This window comes from Sciurus vulgaris (assembly GCF_902686455.1).
Source record: "Sciurus vulgaris genome assembly, chromosome: 12".
NCBI lineage: Eukaryota > Metazoa > Chordata > Mammalia > Rodentia > Sciuridae > Sciurus > Sciurus vulgaris.
This window is the reverse complement of record NC_136473.1, coordinates 102,606,576-102,633,560: the sequence shown is the minus strand read 5'-3', so window position 1 is coordinate 102,633,560 and position 26,985 is coordinate 102,606,576. Positions and strand designations below refer to the sequence as shown.

At 35.1% G+C, this 26,985-nt stretch overlaps 1 protein-coding gene and 1 pseudogene across 5 annotated transcripts in view; both read left to right on the top strand.

The window, feature by feature from the left end:
* Nucleotides 1–26,985, top strand: part of RALGPS2 (Ral GEF with PH domain and SH3 binding motif 2) — a 161,999-nt gene that overhangs the window by 77,076 nt on the left and 57,938 nt on the right. For all 4 annotated transcript variants that reach the window (XM_079105939.1, XM_079105941.1, XM_079105938.1 and 1 more), the window contains exons 6-8: nucleotides 1,652–1,741; nucleotides 4,082–4,174; nucleotides 18,396–18,522. In XM_079105939.1, coding sequence (XP_078962065.1) covers nucleotides 1,652–1,741; nucleotides 4,082–4,174; nucleotides 18,396–18,522 — 310 coding nt within the window. The remainder of the gene's footprint in view (nucleotides 1–1,651; nucleotides 1,742–4,081; nucleotides 4,175–18,395; nucleotides 18,523–26,985) is intronic.
* Nucleotides 6,860–9,725, top strand: LOC306641427 (large ribosomal subunit protein uL16m-like; annotated as a pseudogene). Its single transcript has 2 exons — nucleotides 6,860–6,868; nucleotides 8,312–9,725. The product of its transcript is annotated as a large ribosomal subunit protein uL16m-like (transcript).

The following is a 26,985-nucleotide window of genomic DNA, read 5'->3' as shown; positions in this document are numbered from 1 at the left end:
TGTACTTTGCTCATCAGGAGACACATAATATCTGGTTGTCTCTTTGATAATTGTGTGCAAATCTGTTAATTGGGCTTATTAGAGGTAAATTCTCATTTCCTGATTTCTTTTTTCATTGGAATACTTGTATGAAGAGACATTTTCTCTTAGTTGGTATTTGCTTGCCCAGAAGCCCATTTTCCTGGGATAGGAGGGAGTATTTTTAAATATAATGAATTGGTGATCTGTCATCCTTAGATGGTGACCAGATTTTTTTAAAAATATATATATCATTATAAACTGATAGATTTAAACCTAAGAGTTTCAATCCATTTTCATGTTGTCCTATTTTTGGCCAGTGGGAGTCTATTCAGATTGACTTTCATGTCTTTGTCATGACCTAGTAGTTCATAATCATTTCTTTATACTCTGGTAAGCCAGAGTATAAAGGTTTATTTTGTGTATTTTCTGCCCCCTGTGTGGAATCCACATTTCTTTAAGAAGTCCTGGTTTCTTAACAGTGGAAAATGGATCTGGATGCCAAGGATGCTTGTTGCTACTTGGGTGATGATGATTTTTCTAGGTCTTTTTAGCAGATTTATCTAGGATATTTGTATATCTATATGTAATACACAACTTTGTAAAATATGACATAAATTTATATTGCTACTTCAGATACTTAGGAGTAGAATCTTTATATCATCTCTTCTATATTATATTTTCATGTCCTTTTTCTTCCACATCCGGTATCCTGGTTTCTTTCCAAAGAACACAGAGCATGATACAGGGTCTAATAGTCCCCTCATTTGCTTTATCCTACATAATAAACAGCAATCTCAGAATAATATACAGGTTGAACATTCTTCATCTGAAAATCCAAATGTGAAATGCTTCAAAATCCAAAACTTTTTGAGCACTGGTATGATGCCACAGCTGGAAAATTCCATATCAAGAAGATGGTTTCTTTGAATTAGAAAGCATCAGATTTTTGAAATGCAGTCTTAATATGAGAATGCTAACTCGGATATGTATTTTTTTATGGCATTTTGTTTTAGTCATAAAAAGAAAACCATTCTTGGGAACCTTCATGCTTATAATTCTGCTTAGTATAAACAAATGACAGTGTAGGATTACACAGCCACAGAAAAACAGGCTATTAGTAGTGTCTTCAACAATGTCTGATTTTAGAACTTAACCTAATTCTGCCAAAATATTTCAAAATGCAGCACACACAAAAAATTGTATTTGTGTAGTTTCGTGTTGTACTGCTCTGGTCGTGTTGCATTCTCTTAGCTCTTTTCCCTAAAACTCTTTTTTTAAGATGTTGATAGACCTTTATTTTATTCATTTATATGTGGTGCTGAGAATCCAACCCCGTGACTCTCACATGGCAGGCAAGAGCTCTACCACTGAGCCACAACCTCAGCCTTTCCATAAAACTTTATATAAACTTTGATTTATTAATGATGTTTTTATGTTTGGGCACACACATTGTATTTCTGTGTCTGAAGAAAGTGCAATATTTGAAGATTGGCTGTGATAAGTCAAGGGCAAAAGAAAACGGTGTTTTTTAAAGCCACTATTGGAAATTCATCAAATAGTTTTCTTCATTAATTTGATCCTAGCAAGTAAATAATCTTGCCCTTCAAGTGATTTTAATTTGTATTTACAGGTAAGCTTTTGGGTTGTAAGAGAGATTCTTCATGCTCAAACATTAAAAATTAGAGCAGAAGTTTTGAGCCACTATATTAAAACTGCTAAGGTAAGAAAAACTTGTTTTTATTTTGTAATTCAACTCTTCATTAATGTTTTTAGTCAATATTTGCCAATAATACTTTACTGTTTTATTGAGACTGGAAAAATAGTACCTGTTGATTAATGTCAGTCTTTTTATTTATTGAATGCTTATTTTCTCTACATTTTCCTTTATTCCTCTTGTTTTCCTCCTCTTTCTTTTATATCCATTCTTCTTTAGTAGCTAAATTACATGATCTATTTCACTGGATAAGTAGACAGAGGTCAGATTATGGTATTTATGAAGTATGAGACTATTCTGAAGGTGATGGAGAAAGCCATATAATTATGATCAAGTAGGCAAAAACAGAATTGCTTCTGAAATAGATCAACCCTGACCAACCATGTGGAGAATGACTTGTAAAAAAAAATAGTGTATGTGATGTTACCAAATCTGTTAACTGAGCAGTTATTGTGTGGCATAGATAGTACATAGAGCAGGAGCAAGGGAGCTTCGATTTCATGGATACTCAGAATTTAAAGAGTATAATGAGATAAACCTGAACAACTTCAGATTTATATTTAGTTCACTGAGAAGTGTGGCGATTGTAGCCAAGCTCATTGTTCACGATTTTCATAATAAATACATAAACTAACTCACCCATCAATGAAGAAGGTAGAATGAAGTGAAAGTACTGTGTTTGCAGCTGATGCAGGCCTTGACTCTTGCCGTGTTTTACTTGAGCACGTGGAAACAATTGAATTCTATCAAATTCTGTGGCACTAGGTGGCAGAAGAAGTCTTCTGCAAATTTGCAGAAGTGTCATAAAATTAGCATTCTTTGCAGTAAGTCAGATAAATACTGGATTTTAGCTAGTAGAAATTAATGACTTTTCTCATAGATTCTGGATTTCCATTATTTTCTAGTTTTTTGGTTTTTTATTTACATATTTTTATTAACATAATGTAGTTACACTGAAAATCACCAATTTTCCCATCAAACATATCTCAGCTTCCTCATCAAATAATCATTTAATTCTTAAACTTTTAGACCTTGAGTTATATTTGACAGCCTTTGCCTTTATCCCAAGCTCTAATTCATAACTGATTTTTTTCTCACCACTCTCTTAAGTTGCTATGTTCTGACTCTCTGCCTTCTGTATTGTTTGTTATAAAATTAGCAGGTCTGACTCTTCTTTTAGTAGATTGTGTCAGTCAGTGTTCTCCAGAGAGACAGAACCAATAACACTCCATGTAAACATGTATGAAGAGATTTTAGGAATTGGCTCATGAGGTTATATGAGCTGGCAAGTCTGAAATCTGTAGGGCATGCCAACAGGCTGGAAACTGAGGCAGGAGTTCTTTTCCTTATAGATCATTTTTATTTTTGCATATGTAGAGTCGAACATGGTGCCTAGTTTATAGTAAATGCTTCACATAAGATATTGAATGAATAGTTTCTGAAGTAGGTTAGATAACCTTCCTATGTAAAGGTTTATATACTGTTTTATATATTTTTTTATTTTATTTGTTTTCTTTGGGTTTTCATTTAAATGTCCGACCCACAGCATTTTCTAGACCTGGGCTTACCGCTAGCAGAGTTAGGACTGTTGTAAAATGACTGAATTTTAGACAGGACCTTTGGAATTGTAAGTATCAGAAAGTATGACAAAATTCTACCAGGCAAATTAGAATAAATGTCAAATCTCTAGGCAAATGGATGGAACCTAGAGTTAGGTAGGTGTTTTCTGCATGCACACTATAAAATGAATGAGAAACAAAGAATCTGGAGTTTTAGGCAGTAGGAAGCAAGGGATTGAGACGATCTAGAATAATGGGAATATTGGGCAGGAAACCAGATGATCATCCTAGGTAGAAACTTTCTTGAAACTTGGAAAACAAAAAACAGAGGCTTGGGCTGGGGATATAGCTCAGTTGGTAGAGTGCTTGCCTTGCAAGCACAAGGCCCTGGGTTGAATCCCCAGCACCAGAAAAAAAAAAAAAAAAAAAAAAAAAAAAAAAAAAAAAAAACAGAGGCTTAACAGAAGATTAAGGAATGAATCTTCTACTAGAGTCAGGGTATGTGTTCATACAAGGTAAACTTGATACTGAACCATAACATGTTTTTTAAGTATATTACCCTTTTAGAGGCAGATTTATTCCCAGTGCTTAGGGACAATATCAAGGTTAAAATGGAAGGGTTTTGGGGGGCTGAAAACAATCTACTTTAAATAGAGTAGGTTGCAACAGTGAGGGTAGTAAATCCTGGAACAAGACCAACTGTGTACATTGACTTACTAATCTTTATTTTTCTTGTATTTGTTTTAAAATTTCTTGTCCATTCTTCCCTCTTTTCTTAAATCTTCAGAAACTATATGAGCTGAATAACCTTCATGCACTCATGGCAGTGGTTTCTGGCTTACAGAGTGCCCCAATTTTCAGATTGACAAAAACATGGGCGGTGAGTACTCTTCATTAATGAAATGTTAGGCTTCCTGTGGGAAGTAAAGGTGTATTAATTTCTTTTGTTCTTATAAAGGTTAATATTATGATAATAGATAAGAATTTTTAATAATAATTCTTTTAAATTACATTGTACTTTATTCTTTGAAACCTGCATTTTTCTCCCCTTAAGCAATTCACAGATTTTTCATGTAATTTGTGATTAGATTACAGTTTTATACTTTGGTTTCTTCTTAGAGAATCATTTTTATATCCTCTTTAAGTATCTTTGACAAACATAGTGTTTCATATTTGCTGATGGGAAAGTATGAAGGCAAGAAAATTGCAAAAAAATTTAATCATGTGAAGATTATGATTTTGGTAAGTTTGAGGAAAATCTAAATTTACTGTTTACAATTTAGTCATAAACCTTACAGTTTTTTCTTTATGATTAATGGAAAATCTAATGTTCAACATGGACTTAGGTGGTATTACTATACGTTCTGATGATGTGTACTAATCATTTTTGGTTCTATTACATTGAAAAGGTTAGAGTTTGAATTTTGACATTTGCAAATTTGTGTATTTTCCTCTTTGAGTGACATGATACTGCATTCAATTTTTCCAGGTATTTTTCATTTAGATTTTATACGTGTAATATTTTGAATTAAATGTGTTTATATTCAGTACTATTTCATGTTAAAGGCCAATGATTTTGTTTAGAGTTTACTACATGTTTTTACAAAGGTTTCATGTGTTTTAAAGGCCCCGTGCTTAAAGACCTAACCTTAAAAACCTATTTTTTTTTTATTATTAAAGTGTAACTTGTTCATGAAAACCAGGTGGATTCCTATATTAGAAAAACAGTGTGAAAGAACTTATCTTGTTTAATTGTGTTATAGGAACATCTGAGTTAAACGTTTTTCTACTCTAAAAGAATTCTTTTAAATTATGGCCTTTATTCTCTTCCCTTAAAATTTGAATTTCATGGGCCAATGGAAATGCTTATAAATAAACAATTATGTGTTCCATCTTAAAAGTTTTAGGGTAAAGCATTGTACTCTGACTTCTATAGTTTAGAAATGATATACATTTCCTTCAAGTTAATTTTTATTTTCCTTGAAGATATATTTGTTATCCCTCATGTGTTTGCATGGAAGTTATTTTATTTGGTAACAACTACATTAATCTGAAACAAAGCTTTGGTGTTTGTATTAAATTTTAAAATATTCCTCACTGTGTCAAGCACTAATTGTCTGAATGATACAAAGTCCCATTCTTATACAACTTAGATTCTACTTGAGAATGATCAACTGGAATTAAATAAATGACATATCATAGTGATAAAGTGCTCTGAAGTAAACAGGATAGAAAGGAAAGCGGGCAACACTGTTTATGTAATGTGGAAAGAGAATTCCTCGTAAGTGTAAATGGGTAGTCAGTCAGCTTTTCATCACTGAGATAATTAGCTTAAAGGAGGGAAGATTTATTTTGACTCAGTTTCAGAAGTTTCCACCAGTCTACGTCGATTGGTCCTGTTGCTTTGCACCTGTGGCAAGACAGTATGTCACTGGGACAGCACTTGGTGAAGCAGGATGCTCACATCATGGTAACCTGGAGCAGAGAGAGACAGGAAGGGACTGGGATCCCAATATTCCTTTGAAGGACATACCCTAGTGACCTAACTTCCTTCTCCTTGCCCCTTCTCCCCCCCACACACACACATTTCACCACTTCCCAGTAGCACTTGAGCTAGGGACCAAGCCTTTGACACGGGGGCCTTTTGGAACATTCCAGATCAAAATTATAGCAGAGAGATACCTTTGAAAATTAAGGTAACCATTTATGTGACTATCTGGGAGTTGAGAATTTTGAGTATAAAAAGTTATAGTTATGTTTAGAGAACAGCAGGGCAGTCATTGTTGACACGATGGACTTAGCCTAGGATTAGTGGCTAGGAGATGCATTCAGAGAGATGACACTGAATCACAGCAGAAATGCTGCTTACTCATAGCCAGAGAGACATAGAGCTTACAGGGTGTGGCTCTATTTTACACATACTGGGTTTGAATTGATAAACATCCATGTAATATGTAGAAAATTAGAAGGGAGAAAGGAAAAGAAAGGTGGAGGAATCCTACAAAAATTGAATGGAGATCAATAGAGTAGAGGAAAGGGATCGGGGAAGGGAGGAGAAGAGGGAATGGGGACATATTGGGTAACCCTTGGCTAAATTATGTTGTTCTATTGTGTGCATGTATAAATATGTGACAACAAATCCCACAACTAAAGTGCACCAATAAAAAAGTATGGAAAGGGGGGAGAAAAGAAATGTCAAGAATAGGGGAGTCCTAAAGATAGATGATAAGTTAGTGGCTAACAGAGTCTGGGAGAAAGGAGCAATTGGAACTAAGTACTTAAAAAATAAACGAAAATCCATGTTAACTGTAAATTACAGTCAGTTAGATATACAAGTTTAAAGGAGTGTTTGGGACCGGAGAGATGCGGTGGTCATCAGCATAAAGTATTTAGAGCTAGGTGGAATCCTAAGGAATGAGCACAGGTGGAAAACCTGGGACACCCTTTGAGATACAAACATCGGAAACAGGGAGAGGAATCAGCAAAGGAAATGATAGGCAGGGGAAGTTTTCCATAGTCGGGTTAAAAGCACATGTTTTAAGAAAGATTGATCACCTTTGCCAAAATGCTGACAGTAAGTTGAATGAGTGAGAGCTTTGAGATGCCCATTAAATCTGACAGTTAGAGAGGATTGGTGACTTGGCAAGAGTGGCTTCACTCCAGTGGGGAGGTGAAGAATGGATTGGACTTGAGGGATTGGTGGCAAAGAAGCGGGGCATCTTTTGAGTAATTTTGCTATAAAGAACTGGAGAGAAATTATGCTGCAAAGAAATCTGGCAGTAGCTGGGGAGGAATAAAAGACAAAAGATGTGAGGTGAAGTGTTTTGTTTATTAATCGGAATCCATGACAGTATGTTTTAGTGCTGGGGGAAATGACATAGTAGAATGGGGAAAACTACAAAAGGAAGAGCAGCACTCCAGCAGTACTCCTGACTAGCTGAGACTCTGGGGTAGCAGGAATAGTTTGTCCACTTTAACAGGAGGAAAGGGGATGTGTTTGGCTACAGATGCAGGTAAATTGGTAGATTGGATGGTGGGATTCTGTAGACATTCTTTTGATTGCCTTGGTTCTTCAGAAATAGAAGAAGCAAGGTTTGAGAATTTTGAGGAAGAAGTGCTGAAGGGTTGAAGAAAGGGAAATGAAAGTCATGCAGGACAGTGAAATCACAGTACATAAGAGAACTTAATAGACTTGATAGGCCTTTATGAAGAATACACTTGAGGCTTTGGATCATGAATTTACAGTGAAACCAGTCAATAAAGTTATGTATTCCCAACCAGGTTCATATGCCCAGCATAAGTCTGGAGTAGGGCTAAGAATTGTATCTAATCAGAGCTGAGATTTTTTCAAACTGTGTTTGTATCAGAGAGCTCCAGGGTAGCACAAGAGATGAAAGAGGGAGACTTCAGGAATTGTTTTATTGATACATGAGGAAACCACGCCAAGTGAAAGGAGGGAGATGATGAACAGTAGAAAGGTAGTGTGGTCACTGAATTGGAGGTCCCAGTGGTATCAGATAATTAATTCAAGGTGACAGAAGGAGTGGAAGATAAAAGTGGTGGAAGATAAAATCATTGGAGGATCAGAAGTCAAGAAACTGAGACACCAGGGTATTGGGAGTATCATCTCTGAATACTGCAATCACTAAGATTTATGATAAGGGTAGTATCGTTTCATAGGCTCTTTCTCTCCACTAAAGTCTTCAGGATAGAGCGGGGGGAATAACAATAGGTAAATAAGTGACAGTAATGTGTTAAAATCTTACGTAGTATTAGCTAGCATGATAACCACTAGCCACGTGTTGCTATTAAGTTTCAGTTATTAAAATAAAAATTCAGGGTTGGGATATAACTCAGTTGGTAGAGTACTTGCCTCACATGCACATGGCCCTGAGTTCAATTCCCAGCACCACAAAAAATAAAAAATAATATAAAAATAAGGGGCTAAGCAGTGTCCTGAGCAGGCTGCTGGCTTGAGCCAGTACACTGCTCCTGGGGCATCTGTGTCCGAACGTAGGGCAGCCCTGCCCGCCAGTGCTGGCCTAAAGATGCTGCTCCCAATGCATCCTATGAAGATGTTTCTATTCCTAAAAAGCCTAAGCTTAAATTTGTTGAAAGGGTACCACTTCTACAAAAAGTAAGAAAAGAACCGAAAAACTTCTGTGACATACAGGGACCTTCCACTGAAGCTACTGAATTCACGGAAGGCAGTTTTACAGTTTTGGCCCTGAGAGGTGGTTTCTCCATTGTGGCCATTTTGAAATGATGCACCTGACAGTCAACTGCTCTATGGACCCCAAGAATATGTTTGCCATAGGGCGAGTACCAGCCCCTTTCAAGCCCATTGCCCGCAATGGAGTTGGGCAGTGCATCAGGGGAGACAAAGGTGCCATTGATCACTACATGACATCAGTGAAGGCAGGCTGTCTCATAGCCGAGATGGATGGGTGGTGTGAATTCAGAGAAGTACCACACTTCCTGAAGTAGTCTGCCCACAGGTTGCCCTTCCCAGCAAAGGCTGAGTCATGAGACCCTAGAGAAGGCACACAAAGGTCCAGAGGAGAAAAAATGTAACAGTCAGAACCTCCTGGACCTTTGCGCGTATAGCCACTGCCAACATGCTGCCAGCGGAAAGTACTGAGCCCGTGGGACTGGACCCAGGAGGGTCGATGCTGAGGCAGATTCTACATGCTCAGATGGGTGCGGTGAGAGCACAGGAATGCACAGACCTGGGCTGCTGAGAGGGGGACCTGTATTTTTCTTCTCCTCAGCCTGCCCTTTAAGTCTCTGGGTGCCTCTTAGGTTATAACTAAGCAGCAGCATGTGTTGGATGACTTCTGTAGAAGTGTGTTGTCTGTTGGTTTTTTAAATTAAAGTTTAAGTGTAACCTCAGGGTATAACTTCTCATTGGTCACCTTTAATCCCTTAAAAGATTAAGAATGATTAAGAGCTCTTGGTTCTTGTGGATTGTGAATTAAATGTCTTCAGGAATCAAACAAAAATTTTAAAAATAAAAATTCAGTTTCTCAGCTATACTAGCCACATTGCAAGTGCTTCATGTCACATGTTGGCTAGTGGCTATTGTATTGGACAGCACTGATCTTGTAGAACCTTGAACTTAATAGATGACAGAGGACTTTAGGGAGGAAAGTAAGATAATAAACTGGAAAGGGATTGTAAAGAGTAAGCAGTGGGATTATGTCTACCTACCTCCAAGTTCAAGTTACAAGAAAAGAACAGAGGCTCCTTGAGGAAAGATTAAGAATGGGGTTTTGCAGAAGAGGACCAAGAATTTCAGAGAGTATAGTTGGAAAGTTTTGGAGGAGTAATGATTAGATCAAGTTAGAGAATAAATAAAACTTGTGTGGGTTTCATGCCTATTTGGGTTAAAATGTTTAATGACTAAAGAATTGAAGGTTTTTGTTATATTTTTAACTGACAAAGGGAATGTAACAGAAAGTCTACAAAATCCTGTAATAGGGAATACATTAGGAACATTCTCTGTAGCATCAAGAAAAAAGATGTCCATTTTCATTATTTTTTCAATTTGGAGATCCTAACCAGCATAGTAAAATAAAAGAAGCTTTTTTTATAAGGAATAAAAAGGGGAAAATTTTATCATTATTTACGATTATTTACTCATCTGTAGAAAACTCAAACTGTATTAAATTTCTCCTATAATACAAAATTGCCATGTGATTCAGCAATTGTTTTTGAGCGTATACCCAAAACAATTGAAAGCAGAGAATAAACAAATATTTTTGCTTCAGTGTTCATAGTAACATTTTTAACAGCAATCAAAAAGAAGAAACAACCCAGGCATCTGTAAGTGGATGAATAAATGATTGAAATGGGGTATATATGTATAATGGAACATTATTCAGCATTAAAAAGAATGGAATTCTGCAACATACTACAACATGTATTGTAGATTTATGCTGTGTGGAATGAGTAGACATAAAAAGACAAATATGATTTGATTGATTCTACTTATATAAGATACCTAGCATCATGAGTTTTATAGAGGCAGAGAATAGAATGGTGGTTACCAGTGACTGGGAAGGATACGAAGAGGGAGTAACTGTTTACTGGGTATAGAGTTGTTATGATTTATATGTTCCTCGGAGCTCAGGTGTTGGAGGCTTGGTCCCCAGATCATGGTGCTCTTGGGAGATAGTGGAACTTTTAGGAGATGAGACCTAGTGGACAGAAGTTAGGTCATTGGGCATGTACCCCTAAAAGGTAAATATTGGGACCATGGCCCCTTTCTGTCTGTCTTTGCTTCCTGGCTGCCGTGAGGTAAGCAACTTTGCCCTACACTCTGCTACCCACCATGGTGTTCTGCCTTGAGACAGGGCCAAGTGATGATGGATTGAAACCATGAGCCAAGATAAATTGTTTCCTCCTTAAGAGTAGGTTTGTCTAAGTATTTATAACAGCAAAGGAAAGCTGAGTAACATAGCTGAGAATTGGGGTCTTTGCTGTGAGTGTATCTAGTAATGTGATTCAGAAAGGTCTTTAGAATTGGTTTCTGGGGGGAGTTTGGAAAAGTTTGAATAAGCAGGCTAGAGCAAGCTGCGAACATTGTAAGCAAAACTTAATGGGTGATTCTGATACTGGAACCAGAAGACCAGAATGGTAGTAGGAATATGACAGTGAAGGTAAAGGCTATACTCCCGAGGTTTCAGATGGAAATTAGGGAAGTGCACTAGTGGCCATTTGTATTATATCTGGCACAGAACAGCTTGTCTACAATTTGTCCATGCCCTGAGACTTTGTGGGAGGCTGAGTTTAAAGGTAACAGACTGGTTTATCTGGCAGAGGAAATTTCAAGGCAGCACAGCATTCAGGCAGTGGCATGGGTATGGAATGGGGAGCAAAATGGAGAGTGGGAAGTTTTGAAAAGCTTGCACTGTGGTCAGAGAAGAAATGTGTTTGAAGTTGTATGGTTGCCTAAGATACTAGGACCATTTAAAAAAAAAAAAAAAAATCCAAGTACTTTGCACCTGCTCAATGGGAAAGATGCCTTGAGATCATCTCAGGAATCATGAAGATCACACCCATCCACAGGGTCACAGAGTTGTTTGGGAGTCCTGAGGAGCCTTCCTTGCACAGGGCCACCCGGGGAATTGTCTCCCCAGGACTCCTTTGCCTTGTTCAACTATCTAGGCACTCAGGACTGCAGCTGTGCTGTACCCAGGTACTGGAAGATCTTGCAGCAGTGGCAGACTTTGGCATCATCTATATAATGCTGATTTTGCAGGCATTCAGAAAGGAAGTCATGGAGTCTTCTACAGAGATTTCAAAGGAAAGTCTGGGAGGCCAGGCAAAGGTGGCAGGGTTAGAGTCCCTACAAATAGACCCCAGCAGTGCATGCCATTGTGAGCGTAAAGCTGAGGCTGCAGTGGAGACCATAGGAAATCAGGGGTGCCAGGAGCATGAAATGCTACTAAGGACAGTGAGCTGAGTTGTACCAAGAGGGACAACCAGCAAGGCTACAGCTCACACCACGCCACTGTGTTACTTGGATAGCAGACATGGAGCTAGAGAATTTAGTTTGCCCTGCTGGGATTCAGTCTTGCTTTGATCCAATTCTTCTTGCTATTTTCTTACTGCTCCCTTTTGGAATGAGAATGTTTACCCTGTGCCATTATATATAGAAGCATGTAATCTGTTTATTTTGATTTCTACAGGGGCTCACATCTAAGAGTTTACATTGAGCTTCTAAGGAGACTTTGTATTTGGACCTTTGAGCAATACTGGAACTGTTGAAATTGGGGAACTCTTGGAAATGGTCTAAATCCATTTTGCATTATAAGCCTTTGGGAACAAGAGATAATGTTATGGTTTAATTCTTAAATGCCCTTCAAAGTCTTGGTTGGTAGCATGTGGCCCTGTTAGGAAATGATGGAAACTTCAGGATATGTGGCCTTGTGAAGGTTATTGGGAATGTGCCTTCACAGGGGATGTTGGGAATCCTGGGGATATCTCTATCTCCCTCCCCGCCACACACTTTTTTCCTTCTCATAAAAACATAAATGCACAGCTTTTGACTGGCCACATCCTCCCCACCATGGTATTCCCCCTCATCGCAGGCCCCAAAACAAAGGAGCCAAGCAATGAGGGACTGAAGCCAAAATAAACCTTTCCTCCTAAGTTTATAATCTCTCAGTGACATAAATCTGACTTATTAAGTGTTCAGTTTGAAAAAATGAGCAAGTCCTGGTGATAGTTGCACAACAGTGCAAATGTTATCAATGCCACTGAAGTATACACTTAAAAATGGTTAAGAGAGTCAATTTTATGTTACTCCTATTTTACCACAGTTAAAAACTAGGATTTTACTAAGGTGAATAAGTATATAAATAATATACAAAATGGGTTATATTTCTTCTAATAAACTCATTCAGTAATATTCTAAGATACAAAATCAATGTACGGAGTTCCGTTATGTATCTATATATTAATAACAAACTATCTGAAAAATTAAGAAAAATCTCAGTTATAGTCACATCCAAAAGAACAAAATACTTAAGAGTAAATTTAACCAAAAAGATTTGTATACTGAAAACTTTAAAGTATTTTTAAAAAATTTTTAGTTGTAGATGGACACAAGCCTTTATTTATTCTTTTTTATGTGGTACTAAGAATTGAATCCAGTGCCTCATACATGCTAGGCAAGCACTTCACCACTGAGCCACATCCCCAGTCCTCAAAACATTAAAATATTGATGAAAGAAAAGAAGATACATAAAAATGGAAAGATATCCTGTGTTTGTGGGCTGAAAGAATTCATCTTGTTAAAATATCCATATGCCTGAAGTGATCTGTAGATTCATTATAATCCCCATCAAAATTCCAATGATACTTTTCATAGCAATAGAAAAAATAATTCTAAAATTCATATAAAGTCATAAAAAGCCCAGAATAACCAAAGTTATCTTAAGCAAAAACAAAGCTGGAGACATCACACTACCTGATTTCAAAATATACTACAAAGTTATAGTGAACAAAACCGTGTTAGCTGGCTAGATTTAATTGTTCTACAGTGTCTATATACTTCAAAACATGGTGTTATACGTGACAATATATATTATTTTTATCAGTTAAAAAGCAGTGTGGTCATAGTATAAAAACATCCAGATGGAACAAAATAAAGGTTAAAATAAATACAACAAACATGCCTCAATATAGGAGAGGGAAAGAATAGTCTTTTCAAGGATTAGTGTTAGAAAACTGGTTATCCACATGCAAAAGAATGAAATTGGACCCTTATCTCACACCATATGCAAAAATAAAATGGATTAAAAACTTAACTGTAAGACTTGTAGGGGGTGGGGAGAGAAAAGAAAAGCTTCTAAACATTGGTGTTTAAAACCCCATATCATCCCATATCCAAAAAAAGCATTATTCAGGCAACAAAATGCAATCAACTAAAACAAAAGTAGACAAATGAGGCTGCATCAAACTAAAAGATTGCTGCACGGTGAAGACCATCTGCAGAATGGAGAGGATGTTTGCTGAACATACATCTACTAAGGGGTTAATATCCCAAAAATCTAATGCAGGAGGAAGAAAACAACCTATTTAAAAATGTACAAAATTACCTGAATAGACATTTTTCAAAAGATGTAAATAACCAGCAGGTATATGAGAAGGTATTCAACATTACTAATCATCAGGGCAAGTGCAAATCAAAACCACAACACCTACTGCATACATGTTGGAATGTCAGTTATCAAAGACAAGAGGTAACAAATGTTTGTTAGAATGTAGAGAAAAAGGAACCCTTGTGCAACCCTTGTAAGTTGTTACAGTCATTAGGTAAAACAGCATGGGTGTTCCTCAAAATTAAAATAAATCTACCATAACATCCATCACTTAAACTTCTAGGTATTTATTCAGAGGAATTGAAATCAGTATCTCAAAGAGATACCTGCACTTTGCATGTTCATTGCAGCATCATTCACAACAGCCAAGATGGGATAGCGACCAAGGATCAGCAGATGAATGGATAAAATATATTATATGTACATAGTGGAATATCATTCAGCCTTAAAAAGAAGGAAATTCTGTCACTTGCAGTAAATAGCATGAATGAACTTAAAGAACATTATCATAAGTAGAGTAAACAAGACACAGAGAAATACTGTATCTCATATTTGTAATCCTAAGTTGAAGCAGAGTAGAATAGTTTCTCTGGTTGGGGAATATTAGGAGATGATGGTCAGTGGGTACCAAGTTTCAGTTACATAGAGTAAGTTTTGGAGATCTAGCATACAAGGTGACTATAGTTAATAATTCTGTATTGTACAGTTTAAATTTGCTCAGATTGTAAATGTTCTTACTGTACATGTGTAAAGGTAACTACATGAGGTGATGGGTATATTAATAGTTTGATGATCACTTTACAATATATGCATATCAAAATACATTGTACACCTTGAATATATACAATTTCTCATTTAATACCCTAATAATGCTGGGGAGGGAAATGATTGGTTATAAAATTATATGGAGACGCACAGATTTACAAAGAGCCAAGACATTCCTAAAGAAGAAAATGGGGGTTAGGGACATGCACACTTGGTTTAACCAATATGAAGATTATTGAATAATTTGGGCAATGTAAAACTCATGCAGGTTTCGGTATATTTTCAAATGAAACAGAAGAAAGAGCTCAGAAATATATCCTTACTTTAAAACTCTGACATATGACAGCAGTGTAACTCAGGAAACAGGGACTATTTATTAGTTGGAGCAGGTATTTGGAGAAAAAAATTAATTGAAGACCCTATACAATTTTTTAAAATCATTGTCAGATGAATTGAAGACTTGAATATAAAATATAAACTTTAAAGCTATTGGTGTATAGTTCTTAATATAGGAAGATGATACATGTATGTTTGTTATAAAACTTAAATTTAAAAAGTCATGCCAGAGACAAATAATAATTAGTTTCACAACCAAAGAATTATAATTTGTATCCAAGGCCAAGATTTAAAAAATGTTTACTTAGGCACATGCACACATATATACATATTGTATGGGAAGGCAAATGAAGGTGATGAGGGGTAATCTGAAAGTTTTGGGTCTCTGTGGTGATTGACATGAGCAGGCAAACAGTGATGTTAAGGAGTTACAGATATCTAACCAGAAACATCTAAATATCTGTGGCCTCGTTTTTCCTTGATACCAATGAAAACATGAAGAGTTTGCCCCCAGGTGTTCTACTCTTGGCCAAAAGAAGAGTGATAGAACCAAAATCATGTTGAGTTGGAACATTATAGTGTTTTGACCCTCCCCATCCTTTTTGCTTCTGGAAGGGAGAATATAATGAAGTGACAGTATAAAGATAATATTGAAAACATTTAAAAATTTGAAAAGAAAATCAAAACTTTATAGTTATATCAAGTTTGAGCTATCACTAGGGAAATTACCTGTATTAGCATCTAATTAATTCTTTATATCATTATTATTCTTTTGAAAATTCTACCACATCTCAGATTGAATCCTATTAATCTGGTTATTGATTTATTTTGAAAATTGCAAAATATTATTTTATTTTCAAATGTGGCAAGATGAATTAAGAATTCAAGTAACTTATTTCTCTTGATTTTTTTGTACCAAAGTTTTTGAATAATTGTTTTAGAAAAAAAAGGATAGCTTTATTGTCATCCATACAGCATTCCCTGTTTTGCATATCTGACTGCTTGTTATGCATGAGAGAAGGATGGTAGCAAGCAGGGGTTCACACCCAGTCTGGAGAATGCTAATCAAAGTGTGTTCAAATGGACCCAGGGGAAGATTGTAAAATCATGGTTTTAAACCATGGAATATCTGCCTAAGACATTATAGCAAAGAGCTCTTTGAAATTATATTTTTTTTATTAAAATCTTTTTTATTTTTACAGATTGCATTTTGATTCAATGTACACAAATGGGGTACAACTTTTCATTTCTATGGTTGTACGCGAAGTAGATTCACACCATTCATGTAATCATACATATACATAGGGTAATACTGTCTGTTTCATTCTACTGTCTTTCTGTCCTCTACCTCCTTCCACCCCATTTTCCTCTACACCTTCCAAAGTTACTTCATTCTTCTCTTCCCCCTACCCCTCGCCCTCGTTATATATTGTCATGCACTTACCAGAGAAAACATTCGACCTTTTGTTTTTTGGGCTTGGCCTATTTCACTTAGCATGATATTTTCTAACTTCATCCGTTTACCAGCAAATGCCATAATTTTATTCTTCTTTATGGATGGGTGGTATTCCATTATGTGTATATACCGCAGTTTCTTTATCCATTCATCAATTGAAGGGCATCTAGGTTGGTTCCACAATCTACCTATTGTGAATTGAGCTGCTATGAACATTGATGTGGTTGCATCACTGTAGTATGCTGACTTTAAGTTTTGGGTATAAACCGAGGAGTGAGATAGCTGGGTCAAATGGTGGAGCCATTCCAAGCTTTCTGAGGACTGTCCAATACTGCTTTCCAGAGTGACTGCACCAGTTTGCAACTCCACAAGCAATGTATGAGTGTGCTTTTTTCCCCACATCCACACCAACACTTACTATTGCTTGTGTTCTTGATAATAGCCATTCTAATTGGAGTTAGATGAAATCTTAGGGTGGTTTTAATTTACGTCCCCCATAGCGCAAGAAATAAAAGCAAGAATCAATAAATGGAATAGATTCAAACTAAAAAGCTTTTTGTCAGCACAAGAAACAAAAATGTGAAAAGAGAGCCTTCAGAGTGGGAGAAATTCTTTTCCATGCACACTTCAGACAGAACACTAATCTCCAAAGTTTATATAAAGAACTTAAAAAACTTTACACCCAAAATACAAAGAACCCAATCAATAAATGGGCTAAGGAAATGGGCAGACACTTCACAGAAGATGTACAGGTGATCAACAAATATGTAAAAACGTGCTCATCATCCCTAGTAATTAGCGAAATTATATTTTAAAGAGGGATACTATTAATTTTTTTGAAGAGATGATCAGCAGTTAATCTGCATCTTTGAGTATGGAAAACATCACACCTGTACTATTTGTAATACTAGGAAGTGTAGTAGATTAGATGTCAGAATATTCTGTATCCAAAACCTGTCTTTGAGACCCTGAAAAACAGGAACAGACATCTTTGGGAGTGAGTGGATGACTGAGAGCATTAATATTCTGCTGCTTGCAAACCCCGTGATCACCTTTGAATCTCGGTCTCCTCATGTCCAGTACTCAAACTTTTCTGTTAACCTTATAGAATTAGATGAGAATTGTACAGGTAGAAGTGTTTCACATAATATAACACTATTTTGATATGAACTGAAGTGAAATTTTATTATATAGTAGTGAAATAATAACTTCATATGTTTAAAGAAAAAAATATTCCCGTCTTTGGAATGAGTCCAAAAAAAAAAAAAAAAATTCCTGAACCTTTTAATTAACACTTGTGGGTAACTGACCTTACTTATCTTTTACTCCCCTTAGTTATTATCTCTCTTGATCTCAGAGGACATTCACTACAAATTTACCCAAGTCTCTTAAAACAATATCTCTTTTAGTTATGCTGTGTGTGATAAAGCTAGTAAAAGTTTGTGAGAAGTCTTCAAAGATAGGGAATTACAGGTTTTTATAGTTACTAGGACCATCCATCATTAGATTTGTCAAGAAAAACTGTGATTTATATCACAAAATTCAGTATCTCTTTAATGATTCTGCAAGCATAATCTTATTTGTTTTAAGGAGGTAGTCAGTTACAATATTTGGGCATTTGAACTGAATGTAAATATGTATTTTAAATTAGGAAAATGATCCAAAATTGCTTTATCACTTAGATAAAGATAAAAAAAGTACTATAATTTACTACTTAGTTAACAATTTTATGTACATGCAAAGGTTAGTTTACAAATAGTTTTGAGTTATTAATAGACGTCTGATTTTTGTTTTATTTGTATAATACCAAAATATAATCAAAGAAGGTATAACTTTGAAATAAAAATCCAAATTTGGACTAAATACAACTGCAGATCTTTGCTACAATAAAATGGGACTTGTAAATAACTTAGACTTTTCTGTTTGCTTTTTAGTTATTAAGTCGAAAAGACAAAACTACCTTTGAAAAATTAGAATATGTAATGAGTAAAGAAGATAACTACAAAAGACTCAGAGACTATATAAGTAGCTTAAAGATGACACCTTGCATTCCCTATTTAGGTGAGTTATGTCACTGTGTGTTCGTTATTCCTAGTTGTTGCTCTTCCTTAATTCAGTAATTTAAATGAAATTCAAGGCATTGTAAAAAGCATATGTATCCTGAAAATAAATTATTGCAAAATTGCTAAGCTGAAAATATTGACTAGGGAAGCTGTTGCCTTATTGTCTAGAATGTGTTTTCATATTGAATTAGTCTTTGCCCTTAAGGTTTTTTTCATAGACAAATCATTTTCTTCAAAATGGGCCAAATGGTAAAATGATGTTTTAGCTGTTTTAGTAATGCTTTTAAAGAATGAGACAGTAGTTTATAAAGACAGAAGTTTAACATATTAACTGAACATTGATTAAAGTTCTTGACAGATATTTCAGTGTGAGTTCTGAAGAGTAGTGTTAATGTATATTGGTATTATAGTTTACCTGGAGGAAATCAGTTGTTCAATTGTAGAAATTTAGCCTAGTGCTGGGACAGTTCTGTATTTTATATATATTATGACTTAAAAGTTTATCTCCTTAACAGTATATCTTATATTGTTTATAAATTCACAGAACTATTTAATCAGTGGCATTATAATACTGTTTTCAGTACAATATGAATAACACTGTTGGGTGTTTGAATGAAAAGAGGTCTCAAATAAGCTGTCCTTTTACATTTTTATGTAAATTAAATATACAGGAAAAAATTCTAGGTGCTATGTACCTAGCATACACTAAAATTACTTGGTCTGATCCTAGTAGACAGTAAGCAAATGACAAACATTTGTTTCTTTCTAATATCCACATCCCCCATCTCTGTTGTCTCTTTTGTAACTGTCCATAGAACATTGTGGGATGTCCTAGCATTCCAGTAGGAATGGAGACATGTTGTGCAGAATAACCCAAGAATAGTGTAGTTAGTGGTCACTACACAGCATGTGTTCCACTTTTTTCTGTTGCCATGGATGTGGCCATACTGGAAAATATAATTTGAGGAAAAGAAGGAATAGAGGATTTTTTTTAAAAAAGTATCTTCATAATCCACAAGAACATAAGCTTTTATAGCACTAAGAACATTAGACTGAAAATTGGCAATCCTTATTCCCAAAATGGTTCTATACTGAGCTTTCAAATCATTGATTGTCTTCTTTGAACCTTTTTATCTTTACCTAGAAATAGCATGCATAGGATCAGAGTCATGTTCTTCTTTAGGCTGGTTGGGGCCATCTTGATGTCTTTTAATACACTTATTTTACAATTTAGAAAATCATCCAGAAAGATGGAAGAACTAGCTTATGGTCCTAAGACCTATTAATGACAGATTTGCAACCTAAAATCTTTTTTTTTTTTTTTTTTTTTTTTTTGACCTGGCATCCTCTAGTTGTACTTGGTAAACTCTCACAGATCCTGTGATTATTTTCTTTTTCATTGAATTTGTTTTTCTCACACTAAATTCTATAATTTTTATCTTGTAGAAAAAATATTTTTATTCAGAGCGAAAAAAATAACAAAATAAATGAAGCCTTAAGCTATACAGGGGTTGTTGTTATATATTTTTCCATAGTGAAGACAGGACAGAATTTGAAACTGTGTGCATGTACACCTCATGTATATTCATACACACTCTCATACATGTACAGAGAAGATGGGGAGGAAACACTAGCAAAGTTATTCAGTGGAATCTGGAAAGGACTTTTCTGTTAGAGACCTATACCTATTCTCTCCCAGCCCTGATACTTGAGACAAATACTGAGTTGCAGATATTAATTAAGAGAAAATATTAGAATGATTATCTTTTCTGTATCTTCAGTTTGATCTCTAATGACTCCTTCTCTCAAGTTTCCTTTGTATGTTCTCATGACACAATCTTCCCAATAAGGTCACCACTCCATTACTCTGGGCTCCAGGTGAGGCAGAAGAACATCATGGGCAAAGGGCTTGTCAGGGGAAAGCTACTCAACCCATGGTGGGAAGCAAGGGGGTAGGAGGGAGTCAAGGAAGATGAACACCAGGGCGTGCCCCCAGTGACCCACCTCCTCCAGCCATATCCCACCCAGTTAGTCCATTCAAAGCTCTGATGAACTGATTATATTACAACTCTCACAGTATAGTCATTTCACCTCTGGATATTCCTGCCTTAATCTGGGAGCTTTTGAGGGACCCTCTATCCAAACCATAACATTTGCAGTCTTCCTATATTTCATCGCTATACTGTCATGTGATGAAGCATATAGATTGTGAGATGATTGTGGACCATTTGGCATAAATACTTGAAAATAAAATATTAGACAAGTTACTATGACTCAGTTTAGTTAGATTGCAGTATGAAAATCATCATTTAATGTAGTGACAGTTTGGTTTTCTCAAGAAAATGTGAGGTAGACTTTTTTTTGCAACTTTTAACTGCTTGATTTATATCATAGATAGTTCATTTTTTTAAAATTCCTGATCTTAAGTACCAAAGTACATTGAATGCACATTTTATTAACCTTAATTTATTTCCTGTTAATATTTACTTTTTTCATCTTTTATTCTAATTTATAATTGTCTTGATTTTTAAAATTTAACTTGCCTTGATTTCAGAATCCTTTCCCACTCATCTGAAAATTGACCTAGTACTACTGCCAAAAATTTACATATTTATAGATACTGTACATTTAATAAGATAGACCTTGCTATGAAGACATTTGGAAGATAATACTCCTTATGCAGTTTGGTGGCTTCTAAAACTGTTCTTCTTTGGGTATACAGGATTTGCATAATGCTACTCTTTATGTCTTATGTCTACAGAGGTTCTTCTGGAAAGAATGTATCAACCCAAAGAATCTGTAGTGTCAGGGAGCAGTAGCTCAGTGGTAGAGCATTTGCCTGGCATGTGTAAGGCACTGGGCTTGATCCTCAGCACCACATAAAAAATAAATAAACAAATAAAGGTTTGTGTCCATCTACAACTAGAAAAATATTAAAAAAAAAATAAAAAGGAATCTATAGTGTATAGAGAAGAGGTAATGACTATTTCCTAATATGAGAGAGGTAGTCTAAACTAATAGTGTTTTTTTCTGCTAATAATAATAATCCAAATCGACCATTCTTTGTGAGGCTTAAAAAAGGGCATGGGGCTTATGTGGTGATAAATCCCTTGAGTTTTTTGTTGTTTTTGGTGTTTTGGTACCAGGGGTGCATAATCACTGAGCTACATCCCCAGCCTTTTAAATTTTGAGACAGGGTCTTGCTAAGTTGCTGAAATTGACTTTGAAAAACCTCAGCCTCCCAAGCCACTGGGATAGAGTGGAGCAAAAGCCCTTGTATTCATACCACCAAATGTATGTGTAATTCAATGTAGATTGACTTATAAGAAATAGAAAATGTCTTCTTGGCTCCCCATTCCTCATCCCTTGAAAAATTGCCTGTTCTGTTGGTTTGCATTCAAAGTAAAAACGTAGTCGGCCTGAATAATATAGTGAAAAATTCTTAGCGCAAGGATGCAATTTGTCTAGAGAGGAATAGTTTGGCAAATCTTAAGGAAAATTTTGTTTTATATGAGAATTATTGCTTTAAATCTGAAAGTCATTAACAGTACTCATTTGTTCTTGTCATTGGAAAACAATCTTGTTGAAGAATTTGGTGTGGGATGTTTTGCTTTGGTGCAGAGATAGAACAAAATTGTACAAAAATAATTTAGTTCTGTGAAACATGGTAAATACTCCTTTGTATGTGTTTTCTAAAACCTCATTTCTATTTTAGTCATGTAATGGGAAGATGCAGTAGCTCAGCCAGCTTAGGTAGCTTTCTGGGAAAGAAGGCATATTTTTTAAACTATGGAAATAAGTAAATTGTTTTAGTATTATATATTGCTTCCTACTAAGTAAGGAAGCAGAATGTTAGAGACGTTTTTGTGAAATCTCCAGCCCTTCTGTAGGAAGCTGGTGTGCTGTTTTGATGTGTCCAGATACTTAACTCCTTCTCACTCTTTGAGAGACAACTCTCCTTCCCTTCCTCCCTTGAATTTTCAATTTAAAATGTCAAGAGGGCTGCCTCATAACTTCTGTAATATCAGTCTTACTGCTCTCTGGGAAAATTTCTAGATATTTTCATTAGTCATCTCACCCCCAACAAGTGGGAACCCTTGTTTGTCTTGGTTTAAGGCTTAAGCATGTGAACAAAGGTAAGAATTTAATAAATATTTGTTAGTTCCAGGAATTTAATTAATTAATTAATTAGTTTTCTGGCTCTTCCAGAAAAACAAAGTTGGTTCAGCAACTTTGTTTTAATTTCTGTGTAACTACAGTAAATGCATTTGTGTGGCATACTTGCATGGATCAGTTGTGTACTCAACCCAGTTTTCTCTTGGTGTCTCAACTGGCAACCAGCTTTTGCTGTTTGTTTTGTATTGTTTTGTTTTGTTTTGTTTTGTACTGTGCTTGGTGCTAGATCTGTCCCTGCCTTTGAGGGACTTAATATCACTTTAATAACCAAAGTTCAGGTTGATATCATTGCCTCATGGGTTAACTTCCCTTAATCTGTTGTGAAAGAGATGTGTCATTATCTTTTGTATTGCATTGTTAGTGGTATCCTCATCACAGTTAATGACGTTTTTAAAGCATACCTAAACTTAGAAGAATCTTAAGATTTTTATCTGATCTTTTTTGTTTTCCAGTAGTTTTTGCTAGTTTTGCCACTTCGAATACCAATCTCTCAGTAGAATACAGTTCTTTAATTTTACATTAATTTAAGAAATTTCTTCTAACCTGTTACAAATATTTCTGAATGATTTATTTCAGTCACATTTCTATTCAAATAACTTCAACAAAACCCAAGACTTTCTACAGTTCTGTATGAATTAATGGGTTCTTTTCATTTCCCTTTGATGTGATTTTACTTGATTAAATACATAAAAGATTCTGTGATCTCAAAAATGCCTTGTGGTATAAAGATGACATTGCCTTTTAATATTTTAAGAGTTTTACTCCATTTTCACTTCTTTGGTTTGATTTGTAGATAGTACACCCATGGGTTACTTGACCCTATTGTTCTCATCACATATTGTTATATATTGTGCTCTAAAATAGCAGCAAAGCATGTTCTATCATTTTTCTTTGACTCCTGAGAATGAGCTCTGACCAAATGGCAGCTTGCCCTAGCTTTTTCTTGAGCCAAAATTACATTCCCTTTTTCCATTACTTCATTTATATCCTTTTTTTACCCTTTCTTTTTTATATGCTTAAAATTCCTCTAGTTTTTGTTTTTGTTGTTGTTGTTGTTGGGGTTGTTGGTGCGTATTTTCTGAAGATTACTTTAGACCAGAGACTTGCAATGTAAAACAACTGAGCCTGGAGTTGCATTAATTTCATTCTTATGTTCATGGTTTTTAAGAACTTTTATCTTTCTTTAAAAAAGAAAAGCAACAGCTATACAGCTCTGCCTGCTAATCATCAACAGAATCAGAGTCCCCCAGTCTGAATGACTTTGCCAGCGCTGTTTCCAACTTTTGATACTGCTAAACTGTTTTTTATGATTTTTTGAACAAATCTTAAAAGAAAAATAAAAATGTTAAGAACTAATGTGCTTGGCACACTGTAGTTTACATAAATTATCTAACACCCAACAATTTTATAAAGTAGTTGGTATTCGTCATTTTTAACAGATAAACTGGGGCAAGAGAGATTAAATTGACTTACCAAAAAGGTATGCTTTATAACCATTTTATTTATAGATTAAAGAAAGCATTATGAATTACATTAAAGGTTTTGGAATCTATAGATGGGTTAAAATTTTGGATTTATTTATCCATCTTTCGTCTAATTTACTACAGAATTAAAATTTGATGGCTGTTGCCTTCACTGATAAAATTGAAAAGTGAGCTTGTATTTTTCTGCAGGGGCATTATAGGTAGAATCATTCATTTTTTTGCTTCGTTATCTTTCACAGGCTCTAAAATAACAGACAAAAAATTGGTTAGGGTATAATAATCTTTATTTTGATGATGAATTTGAATATACTATGTATAAATCATGTAACATTAGTATGGATTTACAAATAAGTTAACAGGTTCATGGTTACAGAAACTTTTACAGACTGTGCTGTATTAGGAGTCCTAGAAAAATATAATGATAAATAAAAGAATTGGCACTCATATCATGACTCAGAATGAAGTAAACATTAGACTGAAAATTTATCTTTATGCTCCACCAGGGTTGGAGCCCTGGGGTAAAAAATTTTCAAGTTAGTGTCTAATTTTGGCATTATCCAAAATCTCAAGTTTTTAAAAAAATTTACTTCAGAGAGGCCAAGTATTCTAGACATTTATGGCCTCCCGTTGAGTATAGAATAGAGTCTACATGTCTTGTAGGATAAAGTTAACTGCATTCATTAACAATAATTGAACATAAAGAATCCTTCTGTAAACTCCAAGTCAGGGTTCTATGAGTTCAATTTTACTGCAGGGAAGAAAATCACATCTTTATTCCTAGCTAACCTGAAAAGTAGGGAGCTCTTAGACCTTACCACACAAGTGACCTAACTTAATCTCACACAAAACTCATTTTAGGCTGGAATTCCCACTGTGGGCTATTCTTGCCTTGATTTTTTTTTTAATATGAATAATTTTTTTTTCAAAATATTTTCTGTATCACAGTTTGTTTATAAGGGTAATAAATAATACACCTTATTATTCATTATTATATAATACTAATGAGATAATAATTTATAGTAGGCTACTCCATTACTAACTTCATTTAACTTAACTACATAGTATCAGTATTTCATTTGACTTCATATTTTGTATCAATATCTTTCTAGGACTTTAATGATATATATATATATGGTGGGGAGGTATGATTCTGAGTACCAAAATATATATGGTGGGGAAGTATGATTCTGAGTACCAAAATATTTTCTACATTTCAAACCAAAACACTTTCTAAATAGCAATAGATTTTTTTCTATTTTGACATATTTATACAAACATGGAGTATATCTTATTCTAATTAGGATCTCGATCTCGTGGATGTGCACAATGTTGAGATTCACTGTGGTATATGTACATAGGGAAATTAGATTTAGTTGCCTAGATTTTTCATTTTGTTTTTAAATCAGCTACCTGCTTTAACAGCTGACATAGTTCTATTTGGTTTGCAAGTGAAGTTCATGGATCAGTGTAATTTCATGCCTAAAAGCTTGGATTTTGTGTACTTTGAACTTGTATTGATCACCTCTATGTAAGACATCATCATTACAGAAAGCATAAATGTGACTAGTAATAATGTGATAGCTACAATCTTCAGGGTACTTAGGAATGATTCTGCCTATTTTCCATATATTACCTCATTTGATCTTCACAAAAACCACATGGTTATTATCCCCATTTATAGATAAGGCAACGGAGGCAAGAGCATATAAACCGCAGAAGGTAACACAGCTGGCAAATGATAATGCTGAGCCTCAGGCCCAAGCCATTTTGACTTTAGAACCTACACTAACCATCATATAATACTTCCTTTTATTCTGCTCTCCCAAGGAACTTGATTACCCAGTTTATCCTTAAGCTTTCTAGACCTGCATAACCAAGCTATGTGAAGAATAGAATGGGCCCGTTGGGTAAGGCAGTTTAGCATTCAGACCAGTTTCCTAGTTCGTATGTTGACTTCCACGTTATTCTAGTTTTAATAACATTGTTTGAAAATTCTTTAAAACTTGTCTTTAATGAGGTTTTGGGTGTTTAAAATGGAAAACTTGTAATTCTATTGATAAATGGAATGCCTTGGTTCAGTTTTATTCAGTTAAATTTAGTATAAAAATTAGATGCCCAATTTCTCCTTGAAATCTTATAGCAGATTTTTTTCGTTCGGGGAATGGTGGGAACTCAAAACCATCTTAAGGAAACCAAAGAATCATGTAATTATAAAAATATAACTTTCACCAGAAGTTTTATTTTGAGATGTGGCAGATGAAAAACATCGGTCTAGTTGATGGCCTTGAGTTGTTCAGATGGTTATCTTCAGATCAGCCCATTCCTGTAGATAGTTTGCCTCACACATTTTAGTTATGGTTGAATTTGCTTCTTGCTTGGGCAGAGGTCTTGTGGTATTCCTTTAAAATTTTAGTTTCACGGGTGACTTAAGGGAGAGTCACCTCTAAGCAGTGAACATATTTCTGGAAGGAAATCGTTTCAGAAGATCCTAATAAAGCCTGTTGTAAAGATAGCGTAAGGCTAAGTTCATCACACACTCTGAAGTGAAATAAGCTTCTGTTCTGAAGCTCTTAAATCCTTAGTGATGGTAAAACATGTAATTATTTTAGTACCACTTATAAGTGTATGCTAATACTTGTAAAAGCTGTCTAAGCTTTCTAAATGGAATAGCTGAAAGGATTTTTTTTAACACTAAACAGTCAGGGAAAAAAGGCATTAATAAATACATGTAAAATTATAATTCAAGTCTGTAAAACATTGGTGCAATAAATACTCTTTTTGTAATATAAATTTTCTGATTT